Source organism: Aythya ferina (assembly GCF_964211825.1).
Source record: "Aythya ferina genome assembly, chromosome: 13".
Lineage (NCBI taxonomy): Eukaryota > Metazoa > Chordata > Aves > Anseriformes > Anatidae > Aythya > Aythya ferina.
Window position 1 is genome coordinate 7,282,210 of NC_140311.1, and position 16,769 is coordinate 7,298,978.

The 16,769-nt window shown below is 48.8% G+C and overlaps 1 protein-coding gene across 3 annotated transcripts in view; it reads left to right on the top strand.

The window, feature by feature from the left end:
* ARHGEF6 (Rac/Cdc42 guanine nucleotide exchange factor 6) overlaps positions 1-16,769 on the top strand; it is a 38,149-nt gene that overhangs the window by 12,405 nt on the left and 8,975 nt on the right. For 2 of the 3 annotated variants that reach the window (XM_084534255.1, XM_084534254.1), the window contains exons 4-16: positions 1,123-1,250; positions 1,664-1,865; positions 4,505-4,575; positions 6,031-6,125; positions 7,244-7,339; positions 7,969-8,091; positions 9,350-9,488; positions 11,276-11,335; positions 13,627-13,773; positions 14,653-14,739; positions 15,727-15,805; positions 16,185-16,318; positions 16,614-16,739. In XM_084534255.1, coding sequence (XP_084390381.1) covers positions 1,123-1,250; positions 1,664-1,865; positions 4,505-4,575; positions 6,031-6,125; positions 7,244-7,339; positions 7,969-8,091; positions 9,350-9,488; positions 11,276-11,335; positions 13,627-13,773; positions 14,653-14,739; positions 15,727-15,805; positions 16,185-16,318; positions 16,614-16,739 — 1,487 coding nt within the window. The remainder of the gene's footprint in view (positions 1-1,122; positions 1,251-1,663; positions 1,866-4,504; positions 4,576-6,030; positions 6,126-7,243; positions 7,340-7,968; positions 8,092-9,349; positions 9,489-11,275; positions 11,336-13,626; positions 13,774-14,652; positions 14,740-15,726; positions 15,806-16,184; positions 16,319-16,613; positions 16,740-16,769) is intronic. The other variant, XM_084534256.1, reaches the window with a different exon arrangement.

Below are 16,769 nucleotides of genomic sequence, written 5' to 3' on the forward strand. Positions count from 1 at the left end.
AAGGGAAATCTCAAAGTACTCCACACAATTTCCTGAACTGATAATATCTGCTGTTGCTTCATTTTTGCATGCTGGCACATAGAGAGGGGGTGATCTGATCATCTTCCCACAGTGTGGCATGAGGCACAGTAGCAGAGGACTACTGGAAACTGCAGTGCCTTGAAACTCCTCTTTCCACAGCTGTGCAGCATCTAAGCAGGATTAGGGCTGGGTGCTGCGAGGTCCTGCAGAGGCTGGTGCTTCCCTTCAAGGTGATTCTCTCTCAGCACGGGGCAGTTGCAACCACAAAACTTTTTACCCTTTGGCAGGTTTCTTGGTGTCAATGTAAAAGCAAATTGCTCATTGTGAAACATAGATCTGTGTCAGAGCAGCATTATTTCCATCATCGGGCATGTGGTGTCAGGATCAGGCCCAGAGACCAGTATGCAAAGCAACGAGTGAAGGAAGCAGCTCTGAGAGCTGCTGGGATGGTTTCTGTGCACTGTCGGTCTCCTGGGGGTGAAGCTCCTGTCCTTCCTCAGAGGAACCCGAATCCCTCTCTCATGTGGCTGGTGGCACCAGTCCATGAACAGTAATCAAAATTGTGCACAGGCTCTCTCAGCTGTGTACTGAACCCAGAAGGATTTATCTAGAGAAGGATGTGCTGAACAGCTGTTAGCATTCTTCCCCACTCTGCGGAGAAGCCCATGCTGCAGCTGCAGAGGTGACCTAAGAGCTCTCACTTGCGAGCTAACCTTTGAAACACCTTCAGTGGTGCTTACTTGGATCCCAGAGACATTCCCAGCTGGGCAGCACCGGGCTAAGCATTAGTCTATTTTTCAGCTGTTTTAAGGGCGATTTCAAACAAATAGTGCAATTGGATATGTGGCCACAGGGCTGGCGTAATGTAGGAGTGCCTTGGGATGTAATTCAGCTTCTTCCCTCATGGAAGAGTTAACCCAGCCCAGCTAAACCATCCTGACTGTTGACTGGGAGTCGCTTCGGTATTGTGCTCTGATAGATGCTCCTCCAGCTGTTGTCCCATGTTCTTGTTTCCCTTGTGGGCGTTGTTCTTTGCTTGGTGTGATGCAGAGGGATTGGGGAGTGCTGGGTTAAACTCAGATGTTGTTTTTGCTTTACCAGATCAGCCGTCAAAAGGGCCATGTTCGCATCTGTCGTCTCTTAGCTCTGCGGCTGGAGGTGCCCACGCTGACTCCAACAGCACAGCTTCACAGTCAGCAAGGGTGTTAAGGAGGCAGTCCAAGCCTGTGGTATCCTTTATTTAAAATTTTATTAAGGGTTTAATGGCTGTGGGGGCAGAGGGATGTGACCACTACCCCTGGGTTCTGCATGCCAGCGTGGCTTGTTCTGCACTGATCTCCATCGCAGCTTTGCTGCCTTGGCTGGAGAGAGTCTGGTGGCTTCTCAGACTGTGGTGCTGCTCTCTGGGAAATGAAGAGGGCGATGCTTATCTGCTTCCCAATGCACCGTGAGACTGAATTAATTCTTGGGAGGGACCTCGTGATCCTCTGGCGGGACTGCTTACACAAGAGCAAGATGTTAGTGCTGTTTTGAAGTGCAATACTGAAAAAAACAGCTGTAACAACAAAGAACAATGGCTTGTCCTACTGGCTTCTGCTTTTTTGGACTATCCACTAATGTTTTTCCATGTTTCTTTCCTTAGGAGATGACCGAGAATGGCAGTCATCAGCTGGTGGTAAAGGCCAGGTTCAATTTTAAGCAGACCAATGAGGACGAACTCTCCGTTAACAAAGGAGACATTATTTATGTCACCCGGGTTGAAGAAGGGGGCTGGTGGGAAGGGACCTTGAATGGAAAAACAGGCTGGTTCCCAAGCAACTACGTCAGAGAAATCAAATCCACCGGTAAGCAAATTGCTTTCAAGGGCTGATTGAATGACAGTGGTATAATGCAGTGTAGATCCTTATGCCTTTGGGAAATTGCTGCTATTTATTAAGGACTGTTAGTGTGCTTAAAGCAGCAGTGCTAATGGAAGTATGAATGGCGCCAGGAGGGGAAGGCCCAGTCTTTCGCATGACTTGTTTGAGAGCTGCTTTGCCCTCTTCCCCAGTGTGCTTTGCCAAGCCCCAGCAGCACAGCGGCACATCGCTGCAGACGAGGCTGGAGATTGCTCCGTGGGTCTGCTTGCCTCCCACTGTTCTGGGGAGCTGTCAGGTCGCTCCAGTGTCGAAACACAGAATTAGCTTTTTGTTAGAGACCTAGGTCAGGCAATGCATCTGCCTTTGATCCTGCCATTTCTGGCAGTGGTGGAATGGATGCTCCCAGTCTGAGTGAGGAAAGCAACAAAAACTCTATGGCCGTAGGGAAAGACCCCTGTTTTTGTGCATAGCAATGGCTGATTTCACATAGTACATTTTCCCCCAGATGCATTTTCTGCTGTGAAGCTGCAGGCAGTGTTGAGAAAAGAGTGAGGGAACAATCCATCTGATGACATTTGCCTTTATTGAGCATTGTCTCAAGTGTCCTTAACATCTTCTGCGATGTGATTTTAACCAGATGTGGGGTGACGATGACATGAAGCATGCCCCTGGCGAACTGCCCTTAGTGTTACATAGCCATTCAAGCAGTTCACCCTATCGTGCTTCTGAGGATGCGTGACAGTAAACTTGTTTTTTCTTAATGTGCCATGAAGACTTACAATAGATGCAGACCTGTTGTGTGCTCAGTGTTGTGGGTCAGAATCAGCCCTGGCCTCAAACACCGTGAGACATAAAGAGTGGGCTGCAAAACGTGCAACCCCCATTAGACATCGTTACTCCCACACTAGCAATCAAAAAAGAAGAGGAAGGAAGAACAAAAGTAATGAGTAAGTGTTCAGAATTAGGCCAGTTTTTATTTAATTCTAAATGAAATGATCTTTGTTAGGATATCTCATCTCCCACTATTTCCCTCGGGGAAAATGATGTCTGAGCTGGAGCAGGACGTTGCAGCAGAGATCGAAGCCTTGTCTGGCACAACCCAGGAATCACTAATTAAGTCAGTGAGTGGAGAAGAGCACCATTTTATAAAAGGAGAGCAAAATTCAGTCCCAAGGGATAAGTCAGATGGGAGCTGCATGAAGTAGCAGCACCTCACTGAAGCCAAGGATGAATCCCCCATTGATCCCGATGCAGGAGCCCATCAGATTTTTTTATGTGCAAAGCTTTCCCCCCTGGTCTTCCCACTTCATGTGGGAGCAGGGCTTGTTCCCGTGGTGCAGGCACAAAGCCGAGGAGCAGTCTCCTCTTGCTGGAGGGCACATGGCTGTATTTCAGTGACGGATGCAGGGAGCATCAGCTAACCCACCATGACTGCTGCTCGGGGGACAGCCCTTGCTGCAAGCCAGCGGGAGCTGCTCTCCTCGCCTCCGAAGCGCGAGACTTGTCACTCTAAATAGAGTCACTCGTTTTTCAGCAGCGTCTGTAGTTCCACCGTGTCCTAAGCGTGCCCTTTGGGTTGAAAAAAAAGAGGCTCCTCCGAGCCTTTAAACGAGACACAGAGCTCCTGGCTGGAAGTGACAGGAAGCTTTACAAGGGCAATAATTAGACAATACGTCAAGCTGCACTTCCCAGCAGCTAAATTTATCAATTTCAGCTTCTCCCCTGCTGTCAGCATGAAAGTAATTGCCTTCCCTGAGTGCATACAGGGAGAAAGGCCGGCCTGGCCGCCCTGCACAGCGCAGCCCTCCGAGGGGCTGAGGACTGGCTGGCTCCGCAGCTGCGACAGTGGGTCTCTCACCTGGGTCCTGAGACCGAACCCAGCCTGCAATGGGAACATCTCCCAGCAGATGTGGGAGTTTCCCAGCTGCATGTCCTGGCAGCAATGCAGCAGAGGTCCTGCTTCCTCTGCTGTGAGGACACCCTGCTTGGTGGTGGGTCTGCTGGCCGGGGACATGCTTTGCAAGGAAAGGACTGGTGTGGGGGTGTGTTCGTGCCTGTGCGCACGTGTGGCGTCCGCAGCGATTCAGCAAATGCATAAGAAAAGGATGACAAGAATTGACTGCCAGGTTTGTGTGAGCTTTTTGTCTTCAAATCTGCCTTCATTCACACATGGATTTTGCATCACAGCTGACTGCAGGGATGGGTCGGGGTTAATTTACTGATTGGTGTTGGCGTCGGTTTGCAAATTGCCTGGAACTAAACACTATATCCAGCATTTTTGGTAGACAACCGTTTTTAAAACCCAAATTTTGTGGGCCAGGTGAAGGTGCACTGTAGCTCCAAACAGTGAAAGACACGGGGCTGCTGCCAGGGATTTGGGAGCAAACCCGTGAGTTGCTGCCAGGTGCTGTGCACTGCCACGGCTGCAGCTTGCTTGGCTGCAGCCGGTGACTGTACATTGTCGATTAGCTCCTGAATTTGCTGAAGCAGAAAAACCAACCCTGCAACTGAAGTCGTGTGTTTACAGGGCTGATGTTATGGTTGCTGGACATGATGCAGCAGTGACTCTTCCTGCTAGAATGAGAGCTGTGCACTATAATTTATTGATGTGTTTTTTTGTACAGATAAACCGCTCTCTCCCAAAGCATTAAAAGGACTTGAAAGCACTCAGCTGACAAAGAATTATTACCCTGTGGTAAGTTTTAAAGTGCTGATCATACATTTTAATAAGTAGCACATTATTAATCTTCTGAACTGTCTCCTTACCTTAGAAAGCATTGAAACGATTTGTAACAATTGGTGACGAGACTCTGTATTTAAAATGCAGTTGTTGCCATTTCCTTGATTCAGGGCTATCAAGACAATAAACCGCAAGTGGAAGTCACTGCAAAATGTCACGAGGAGAGGCTGAAAGTAGGCAACTAAGATAGCATAGCAGAGGTGATAGTTTGAGATCAGTGTTGGAGAATAAGGCACGATATCTCAGTCCCAGTCCTTTCCTGTCTGTTACTATCTCCCATTGATAAAGATAGGGAGATAATATCATGGTGCAAGGCGAGCCAGATTAGGGCTGTGACCCACGATCTCTTGTTTTGGGTTTGGCTGGAGGTGTTACACCTGAGCTGTCTGCCCTCTGCCTCCGCCAGAAGCTGCAGCCCCCGAGAAGGGGCAGTGGTCACAGCTCCCAGCCTGGCTTGTTGGCCTGGTTTTGGAGCAGGTCGGTATGCCAGGCTGTGACGTGTGGCTGCGGAAAGGTTAGAGAAAGATTGCCTGTTCTGCCATCTCACTGCCAGAGTGCTGATGTCTGGCAGAGGGGGCAGGTACCTTCCTCCAGGCTTGAGTAAGGCCCGCAGTATAAGCCAGATAAAATGCATGCATGTGGATGTCCCTGCCTCTCGGTGCTGGAGGTGAAACATGCTCATCAGCATGTCTAAATATATTTCAAACAAAGCAAAGCAGAAACAATATCTCCAGACAGCTGGGAACCACCTCCACTGTCTCAAAAGCTCTTCTGCATTGAGAAACTGGAGTGATTTGTTTTTTTGTGTTTTTTTTTTTTTTTTCTGCATTTTGAAACTGGGAGCGAGGGCCGTGGGTTTGATGTACCCTGTGCTGGAGGCAAATTGGCTGCTGAGGTGGAATCGCAGGGCCAAGCCAAATTCAGCACTTCCTTGCAGTGGCCAGTGAGCTGTGCCCTGGCTTGAGCTATCTCAAGAGCCGTCCTTATTCCAGCCACTGCTGTGTTTAAATCGTTGCCTGCCTTTGTGCAAACAGTGGTCCCAGGATGCATGCACGAATCATTTGTTTGCATACCTTGGCAGCCAGTTCTGCATGCAGGGTTAGGCATGAGCCTCTCAGGAATCAAATACTAAACTCAGATCTGAACTTACATTATATTCATGCTTTGCCAGAGAAGAAGAAACAGCCCTTAATACCCGCTGTCCAGGCCTCCCCCGGTTTGCAGTGTAAAATCCATAAATTAAACCACCAGGGTTTTCCTGAGCATTCTGGGTTCTGCATTAACAATTTTAAATGCATTCATGGACGTAAAATACACTTCTGTGGTTTGCCACACTTGGAAGCTGATGTCATGTTCCTTTGACTAGTCCCTAGTACTAAGATCTACTCAGTGCTCTGTCTCTCACCCTAGGTGTTGCAAAATATTCTGGAAACAGAACGAGATTATGCGAAGGAACTACAGTCACTTCTGGGAACTTACTTAAGACCCCTCCAGTCTTATGATAAGTAAGATATAAGGGCATCTGAGATGGACAGAACCCCGTAAAATTGACCATAGTTCATTACTTTCCTGCTTTTGAATGTTTAGGGACTGTTACTGCCTCGTAAAGCCTCACAACTTCTCTGTGAACCAGAAAAAACCCACACGTTTGTACAGGTTTCTGCTCTTTCCCATTCCTCAGCAATCACGCAGGCGTTCAGCTGCTAGAGACGGGCATTTCTGTCCGACCAAAGGCTGGCTGCTACCTCCATGTGCAAGCTCCTGTGTGGCTGTCCTGGCATGCATGTTTCCTGGCGGTGTGCCTTGCATGGCTTCTTCCCTCGTAATTTGTCTTGCTGTGACTTCTCAGCCCCGGGTGGCACCTCCTAGTCATCTCTTTGTGTAGTGAGCAACAGCACATATTCCTGTGGTTAGGTTGCTTCTCGCTAAACCCAAACTGCTGCTGAGCAAGAAGTGATCTCCCCATATATGCAGTGATCTGTTTAAAGTCCCTCCGCATCTTGCCTTCCTTCCCCAAATCTTCACATTGGGATATCTCCAGCTGTGAAAATTTCCCGTGCTCCCAGCCTGCCTCCCTTGTAGGCAGTAAATGGCTGAAACGAGGAGTGTAAGGGAGTGACAGAAGCAGGATGACAGAAGCAGACATGGTACTTTTGGTTAGGAAAAATCCAACCTGGAAAAATCCAAAGGGAACAAAGCAACCCCCACCTTAGGGGCTACACTGCAGGACCCTCCTCATGTAGGAAACCCACAGCATGAGCCCACGAAGACAAAGTTGTCTCTGTGTCTGTGCACACACCTCCCTCCCTGCCCCTGGAAGAAATCCCATCTGTCTGTGTCTATTAGACAGCTAAACATCTGAGAAGATTAGCGTGATTAAGTGATTAAAATCCAATTAAGGTAATCCTTGACAGCAGACATCTTCTCCAGGAGGCTGTGTTCTGTAGCTCACAGATCATGGGTTTTGTGTTTCCCCACGCCCCATGGTGCATCTGGGGAAACAGAAATTCTTAGGCCTTTTTGGAAGGGCTGCTTGCAGATACCATGGGGTACTCCTGAGAGCTGTGCTCAGAGGCACTGCCCAACATCCTTTTGATGCTAATTGGTGATTTGACTCTTCTAGGCTCAGCGCCGTGGACATCGCATCATTGCTGGGAAATGTGGAAGAAATCAGCGCGTTTCAGCAAACACTGAATCAAGCCTTGGAAGATGTTGCAAAGTAAGTTCGTGCCACGGCACTGAGGGTGTTAAGCTATTGAACTGCAGCTAAAAATAATAGAAAGACCCATTCATTAATGTTCCTCCTGGCTGCTGTCTTAGGCTTGTTAAATATAGAAGAAAATAACAGGATTGAAGAAAGGCAGCAGGTAGTGCTTTGGCAGGAGGTAGAAGAAACGTTGACATTTCTACTATTCAGGTGTCTGCTGAAGCAGCTGACTTCAGAGTGTCACTAGCCCAAAGATGGGAGATGTGGTAGGCATGAAGATGGGATTGTCTGTGAGCAAAAAGCAAATTATCAGAGGTAATCCTTTCCCTTCGGGACCAGCCACAGGGGGCTGCAGCATCCCATCCACATCTCAGCTGGTGAGACAGGGCAGGCTGGGTCACCCTGTGTCCCGGGCTGGTACCGAGCTGTCTGCAGCACAGAAACCCAGTCTCACCTGAGGACCTCCTTCCTCCTTCTCGAGTGACAGGCATGGGTGTTTGGATGGGTGCTCCAGTCTTGCAGTAACCTGGGAGCGTCCCCGTGCAGTGGGTGGCTCCTGGGCAGATGGGTGAGTGTGTCGTAGCTGTAGGGTGCAGATGAAGAGCCTTAATAACAGTGTGCTGGTGTGTTGGTGCTTGTAGGCTCTCCGAGAACCAGCAACGTGTGGGAGGCTGCTTTATGAACCTGATGCCCCAGTTCCGGTCCCTCTACCTGACCTACTGTGCTAACCACCCGTCCGCAGTCAATGTCCTCACGCAGCACAGGTGAGTAATGGAGGAGGAGACCCAGACCAAAATTCCTCCTTTAAAAGTTACTTCTGACATTAGTATGTGAGCCAGCATGGCTTTTGCCCCTCATGTTGACAGCAAGGATCCTGCTGCTGGGAAAATTGCTGGGGCTTTGGGCTCTTCAGCATTGCCTCTACTGCAGCGTGCAGTTATCACCTGCTGCTTTGTTCAGCTCATGCAGCTCTGCCATGCACTGACCTGAGCTGGTCTCACAGGTCCTGTCTGTGCATGCAGAGCTCTCTTGCCTTGGGTAAAGCAGAGGCAATAACCCTTTGCAGCAGCAGCTCCTGTGCTTGTTACAGGCTAAGGCCCCGGATGCTGTTTCAGACTCACTGCTGCAGTGCCCACACACTTGCAGATGGGGGGGATGTTCCCTCGTGGCATGATGGTGTGGGGCACATTCTTGTAAAAGGAGGATGTTTGTTAAAATCACCCAGTTACCCAGTTTAATAATTGAGCTGCTGTTCAGCTGTCTGGTTGCTCTGCAGACTCTTTGATAGATCACAGTAATAACGCCTTCCTTCACAACGTGTCCCACTTGAGCAGACACCTGAATTTGTGTAAGGTCATGCTAAAGAGCACACTAAGCTGAAAGGCTGCCATTGTGTCATCCCTAATGCAACTTAGCTGTCTCCCTGCAGTGATGTTAAAGCCAGGATCCCAGCAGTACTGTTTAATTCTTCCCTTTCTGTAACGGAAGCTTGCAATATATTTACTTACCTGCTGAAATCCAGCTTTATTCAACTTAACAAAGATCCAGGTTCCTGTAAATGATTCATTTATTTGGTTCACTAGCCTGACCCCTTTACTTAAAGAATCAGCTTGGACAAATGTGCTGACACGGGAGTTGTGTGTGCTAAAAACACCAGCGTCCCAGAGGGGTCCCGGTGGCACAGCTCCCACCACATCACTGCACGTCCCCTGGCATGGCATGAGCATTGTCAGCCAGCCCACACCATCAACCAGACACCTTGCCCTGGGCTACTCTGCTGTGCCATCACCGATGTGCCCCAGACACTGCGTGCACAAACACCCACCACCACGCAGCATCCCCGGGGAGCAGGCTCTTGTGCTGCTGTGTTTGCAAATGGTTACTGGGAGGGGAGGCTGGAATGCCTGTAAGTCAAGTGCAGCTCAGAAGAGAGCCCCGGCCCTCAGGAGAGCAATGGGAGGCAGCAAAACACAGCCCTCGGCGGTGGTGAGCCCAGCTTCTTGTTGTTGTATCTATTTATAGTGATGAGCTGGAGAAGTTCATGGAGAGCCAGGGTGCGGCCAACCCAGGCATTCTCATCTTAACCACGAGCCTCAGCAAACCCTTCCTGAGGCTGGATAAATACGTGACACTGCTGCAGGAGCTGGAGCGGCACATGGAGGTAGGTGGGACACCAGGCAGGCTGCGCCCCTGGGTGCTGCAAGAGCTGTCCCCAGACTGCAGGAGGCATCTCTGCTCCTTCCCCTAGTGTTGAAGCATCACACTGCTAAATGCCCTTAATCCCCACTCCAAGGAGCTGGAAGGGGCTGTTCTATCTGCACGGGACATTAGCTGCCCCAAAGCGGGGGAGGTGGGGGAGGCTGTGGGAAGACATCGCCTGCTCTTTGCCTGAGCCAAATATGGGCCAATCCCAAAGTGGAATTCAGCGTCAGGCTACAGCTGGCATTTATTTGCCCAGCACCTAATAAATCAGAATTTTTATAACCGTTTTATGGGATTTCTATCCCTGGCTGCTCAATCCTGCTGCACACAGGCATGTCCCCATTCCTCACCCAGGGCTTGTGCTCGGGGCTGGAAGCAGAGCCGCGCACACAGGCGTGGATCTGGCAGCCAGTGCAGACACGGGGGCGGAGGAGCGAGTGCCTGGGAGCAGGGAGAGCAGCCAGCGGGTAGAGACTTCCTCAGCGGGCAGCAGATCTGCTCTCGGACGTTTGTCCCCCCAGGGATCGTTGTCGTCTCTGTCCCTCACTGCTTTGGTTCTGCTACTTGCCTGGTGAGGTGAGGAAAGCAGAAGTAACGGTCTGGTTTTAAATGTTTTTGCTTTTCCCTCTTCTGATATTAATTACTACCAGTTAATTATTCAGCAGACTTAGCCGTGATCATTCAAATCCACGTCCCAACCAAAGGATTAAAACCTCTGTGTTTGAGCAAGAGGTTTTTCTTATAGGAAAGGTCATAAGACCCTGTACCTTAGGCAAACCTGGCCTCCCGTCCTCTCGCCTGGCCTGGCTGAGCTGCAGGGGCAGAGCTGAGCTTGGATGCAGCCACTGTGACCATACAGAGACCAGTGTGCTCTTTGCAGAATGCCATGTCAGGGTCAGCAGTGGATGCAGAGACATGCACATCACCTGTTTCTTTGAGCTTCTAAGCTGGGTGTGGGAGTAGAGGTTTTATTGCATGAGTAAGGAGGGTTGAGGTTTAAGCTGTGATGCCCTGGGAAGTGTATATATGTATACAGTGTGGGTATACGCAGTGTGGATGTATATAGCACAACATTCCCTGCACTGCTGCGCAGCTGGAGATGGGGCAGGCCTCTGAACAGCCATGGGAGTAGCTGCATCACAGCCTAGATACCTTATGATTTGCTTGGCATGAGGTCTGGATGGTGAAGAGCTTGTGATGTAGGGTCCTGAATGCCCAGGGAACGTACCAGTGTGCAGCTGCAGCCAGAGATAAGAGGCAGCATCCTGCTTTCCCCTCCCTGGCCTGGGATTTGCCCTCCCTTAAACCAAGAGTTGGAGATCCCACTGATGCTCATGGAAACTGCATCCTTTATGGTGCAATGGCTGGAATACTTGCACCCTTATAGAAGTTCCAGTTGTGAATGTGAAACTAGAAATCCACCCTACCTGCCTGTAGGGTCAGCCTGTTTGAATTTATTTTCCTTAAGCTTTGTAAAATCATATCAAGTCTTGCTCTGTCCTCTTTACACTCTTTAAATAGGCTGATATCATTGAATTGCATAGCTGCTTTAAAAGATGCCAAGTTGAGCAGGGTGGTGAGGAAGCCAGCACTGGTATCTGGGGGATTTGGGCTGCCCCCTGCAGTCCCTGATGCCTACCCCTGGGGCCTTGCAAGCCCTGGGAGCACTGGAGCCGTCAGTCATGTTGGGCGCTTTGCAGGGCTGTTGCTGTTAGTGATGCAGGGTTTTTTCTCTCCCTTCACTAGGAGGCGCATGCAGATCATGAAGACATCTTGAAAGCCATCACATCCTTCAAATCTCTTGTGGTAGGTGGCAATTCTTAAAATAGAGCACTCCATTTCAGAGCTGCATTTCATGAAGAGTGAGTCAAGCCTGACATTTGTCTCCTCATTTAAAAGAAAAGAAAGGTCTTTTGGAATGGAAAAGATGGGTGATAAAGACGCTTAATTTCAGGTTTCAAGCCTAGAGTGCCCCTCTGGTTGCATGTTTCAGCAGTTAGACGCTGGCTCTGTGCACTGCTGCAGAAAGCCATGTATGGGTAGTGGTGGTGGCTGGGTCCCTTTCATCTCCTTTTGCCTTTTTACCCTGGTAATTTCCCCCTTGAAACTATACAACTATACTGCCCCTTGCTCTTGCAGGTGAGCTGTGAAAGGTTAGTACTGGCATCTGACTCAAATGCTGGTGCCAGCCAAAGGGTCCCCTGTGTGGACAGCTCAGGGCTTTGTTGAGATGCGCACCATGGGCATCAGGAGGCCCTGGCCATGGTGCAAATATTTGTGGCTCCTGGTTCTATGGCCATCAGTGGGGAATGGACAAATAGCAGCAAACTGATGAGTCAGAGGAAGATACCAGCTCTGTTTCTGTGCGCTGTGTTACCTATGCCCCTCAAAATCCTAGTGCAATGAGATCAAAAAGAGGGGTGAAAACCATCCACATGCACAAAGGTTTTACCTAGCAAAGCTTTTTTTCGATTATAATAAAAGCTGTCATTTCCCTTTGTAGCCATTAAATACCTTTCACTATAACCGCTCCAGATGTGGTCCAACTTCCTTCCTTAGCATGGCAGATGCAGGCTTTCAGTGCTTAGCAGTGCAGATAAAAGATGCGGAGGAGAAAGTTCATAGAAAACAGGAAAGGGCGATCATGTTACATTTACTTAGAAACTCAGCTCCCGTTCCATTAATTCTAGTAGGTAGTAGGGGAATAATTCAGTTAAATTAGAAGATGTCATTCATCTGTAGGAATGCTCGTAAGTTTTTTTACTTGAAAAGTGCACTGAGCAATGCAGTGTAATTACGGTAGAACGAAAGGGGTTTGGCATAGGTTTGAGGTTAGATGGGCAGAGATGCTCCTCGCAACGCACACGTGGTGGCTGGGACCAGAGGCTCCTGGGCAAAGGCAGAGCAGTAATTGCAGAACTCTGCCATTTGCTGCCTCTGTACAGATCGTGGTGGACTGCTGTGCATTTAGTATGAATTTGCATCCTGAGAACTTCAAATTCAGACAATCAGGTAGCTGCTGAAGCACCCAGTAGTTGCAAAACCAGAGGAAGCCCCCACAAAATTGTGTCTTTTCATACTAGACCCAGGGCAGCCTTTCCTTTGGGCGTGCCTGAAGATCTGGATAGTCAAAGAATTTACATGAAATTCAACTCCTTCCTGAGTCTGAAAGGAGGAAAATCTCCATCAGAAACCAGGGTTTGGAAAAACCAAGCAGTGGGTGAAAACTGAGCCCAGATTTGGCCTTGCAGCAATTTTTCCCATTGGCAGAAAGGTCAGTTAAAACAAGTTTTGCTTGGATTTGCAGGGCTGCCTTTGCTCAGTCAGCATTGTCCTTTGCTTGCTGAAAGCAGCTGCAAGACCGGCTGCTCCATGGAGCTCTAAGAGTCCACAACTGCAAGTATCGCTGCAGTCTTTCAAATCGTGGCAGCTTCAGAAGCTCCCTTTTGTGTTGCTGTACTGCATTGCTGAAATACTGCGCCAAGTTCTCACTTCTGGGTTTGCAGATTTTGATAAGAAAATATCTGCCTATCTGAGTTGTGGGGGCTTTGCAGTGCTGCAAGGATAAGTTTTTTTGCTGTTTCAGCAAAGTAGGACGAATCTTTCTGAGCACCAGCGAAATGAGCAACATTTAGCTCTGTGGCTATCTTGGTTTGGAAAATGTGACCCTGTAGTCTCAGAGGTAGAACTGGTTTGGAAAGAAAGGTTTGCTCGGTACAGTTTGCAATTTCTTTGACATTTTAACATATTCATTACATCATAAATTGCTGTGGTGTGATTTTTGACAAGGTTTGTGTAATAGAGCCAAAGCAGGCTTTTCTGGTTGAAAAGTAGTGATGCTTTCACAAGATGGCAAGTGTTTTGTATGTGTAACTCTGGCCAATACTGTCGACCTTTGCTAAGTTTGTCATATCATTCTGGGTCTCTTTTGGGGTAAAGTAGTGAAACCTGGAGCACTGCAGTCAAATTTTGCATGTGATGCAATCTGTTGAGCACTGAGCCCACATGCAGGCTTGGCTGGTGAAACCATCTTCCTTAGGATGGTCTGCATTTTCATCTGCACTTTTGCTAACAAAACATACCATGGTGATTTCCAGTCTCAGTGTCAGGAACTGAGGAAGAGGAAACAACTTGAGCTGCAGATCCTTTCTGAATCCATTCAGCGCTGGGAAGGAGAGGACATAAAAACGATGGGAAACATCATCTACATGTCCCAGGTTATGGTGCAGAGTGGGGGGAGCGAGGTGAGTGCAGCTTCCAGGTAAAGACATTGTGACCAAATGCCCTCTGCTTGGGGGATCGGCTGTGCAAGGTGACAACTACTCTGACCCCAGGCCGGCAAAGTGCTCACAAATAATGCCGGTACATAATTTTACCTGGACAAACACTGCACAACTGGAACTGTGCACGTCTGTTAGAGTCAGGTATCAAGACCTGGTTGCTTAGCTTCAGCCCTTCAGTGACACACTTTTCCAGCAAAAGAAGTGTCTTAGTGTCATACAGTACACTAATTCCCCGCCTTTCCCCCTGTGACTTACTCTGAGAAATGAGAGTGACTTTCAAGTGTGCATTAGCATCATCGTTTTGCCACGTCCTGTGCGCAGCATGATGGCTGTAATGATGTTCCACTCCAGAGCTGTGTTTAGCAGGGAACTGGAGGGATCCCTGCCAAACCCATCGCTGGTCCCGAAGTATCACACCTGTGCAGATGCTTGCCAATAGTGTTAGACCCATGTATGCCGCATGTTTGGTGTTTGCTGTCTGTGAAAGTGCCCACTATAGATGAATTACTTGCTTGCTATAAAAAGTTTTTCCTGGGAAGGGAAGACCTGTAAAACAAAACCCTGCAGAGTCTAGTCCCCGAGTTTTGTTTGGGATGTGAACTGCTGGGGACAAATTAGTAACATCTTTAGGACTAGCAGGGTGCAGACAAAAATGCATGTATGCTCCCTTGGAAAAGCTGGTACAGAAATAAGATGCTGTAAAGAAATAAAAGCCAAAATAATTGGTTTGAGTTTGGTCTCTCTAAGGCTGTGGTTCCAGCTGCAGTGGGTACCTTTTGCTGCAGGAAAGTACTCATGGTACACTGCCAACTGGACTAACCTAAATTCTTACCCCCGCAGGAGAAAGAAGAGCGGTATTTCTTGTTGTTTTCCAATGTTTTGCTCATGCTGTCTGCAAGCCCACGGATGAGTGGGTTCATCTATCAGGTAGGCATGCTTAATTTGAAATTGCAAGGCCTTAGGTGTGAAAAAGGAAATCAGATATCTCTGATCCAATTCAAATCCCCTCCTTCCGTAAATCTCTGTTTTATGTAAATGGGCTGGGAACCAAGGCTTGGTTTTGCCATGCATGCCAGGACACTTACTGCAAGTAGCTTTGTCCTGCCAACTGGTCAGGCAGCCTTTTGCTAAGTGTGAATACTTTGAAATTAGAAAAAATATAAAAATCAAACACACCAATCCCTATCCTTCGTGCTCTTCTCAAGAATTCAGTGTGTGTGTCAAGTGTTGTGAGCCAGCTGTGGGGTTTTGCCCCAGACAGCCAGCTGGTTGTCAGTGTTGTGCTGTCTCCGTACAATATCTCACTATTACAAAGCCCACTATAAACAAGCCCAAATCTCCTGTGTGTGAGGCACCCCAAACGATGCGCTTCAGGTGTCTTACTATTCTGAACGGCTGCCATCAGGCTCTTTCGAGCTTGGCTTCTCTCCAGTTGCCTGAAACAATCTATGCCCTCCAGGAAAAGGACACTCCGCTGCTGATGTGTCATATGAGAAGGTGGTGAGACAGACGGTGAAGATTTGGGAAGGATTTGGCTGGGTCTTTAGATTTTACCCACCAGTGGGAGTAAGGTGAACGGGCAGCGCGCCATGCAAAACAGAGGGAAAGGGAAGGCTTTCAGAAAAAAAGAGGGGAAGTTGATAGTCCTGACTTCTTTGTAAAAAGGGTTTGCACCTCATGAATAGAAAGGGTGGCAGATGAGCTGGGGATGACTCAGTTGTCATGGGAGCCTCTTCTCAGGGGGTTGACCTAATTGTGCAGGGAAATCTAGATCCATACATTAAAGGATACTCTTCCTGCAGTCTGAGGCCTTCGCTAATCAGTTTTTAATGGCAGTTCCCAAAGAGTCAGCAGAAAGGAGCAGAACAACATGGGAAGTAGATGCAGACATTGACTCCTCCTCAATTCTCCTAGGGAAAGCTGCCTTTAACAGGAATGACGCTGACAAAGCTGGAAGATGCCGAAGGGAACGAGCACATGTTTGAAATTGGAGGTGAGTGTGGCCCCTGCCTGGGGCCATCCTACCAGTCTGAACAGCAGCTGTCACCAGTGATACCAGTCCTCCTCCTCCTCACAACCACTATGCTGTACTTTTTGCTCTTTTACCATGCATTGTCTGAGTTCTGGGCATGTCCCTCCTGGTTGAGGCTATCTCCTCCCAGTGCTGGTTCCCTTGGCTTCTCTGTGCTGCTCCAAGGCTCCCTAGCACTGGCAGCCCAGAGCAGGACAGGCAGCCACATCTTCGTGGTCTCTGGCCACTGAACTTTGCAAACAGAGGAGCCACTTGCTGCCCTGCTGAGCTGAGCTCCTCTTGTGTTTCTTCCTGTATCTCTACCACTTGCTAAAGATGGTTGTTTGACCCTCTGCTGCAGGGAACATGACAGAGCGGATCACCGTGTCCTGCAGCACCAGCCAGGACTTGCACGAATGGCTTGACCACTTGCAAAGGCTGACCAAAGGGACATGCAACACCGTATCCAAAACGCAGTCCTGGAGCGCTCATTCGGTAAGCGTGCTGCCTCCCAGCCTGTTTGCTGCCTGTTGTTTCTCAGCCCTGGCTGATCTCTCTTTTTCAGCAGCGTGCTGTGATATTGAGGTAATACAGCTATAAAACTTTTCACATCCTGCAGTTTTGTTTATAACCATGCAGTGCTTGTACCATTGTTCATATATCCTGCCCTAATTTTGTTGCAACTCAGGTATCTAAAAGGCATTCATGGTGAACCTTTGTCCATCCCCCTCTGCTTGACTACTTTGTTTGGTGGCTAACAATCTTCACTGCTTCTCATCTATTTTCTCAGACATTTAGCTCAACCGGACAGATCCGTGGCCCTCTGGAACCCCCCAAAATCCTCAAGCCTTGGAGCTTGAGCTGCCTCCGTCCTGCTCCTCCACTCAGACCATCAGCGGCACTGAGTTACAAGGAGGTAATCCTGCGTGCGTGCAGAGGACCCTGA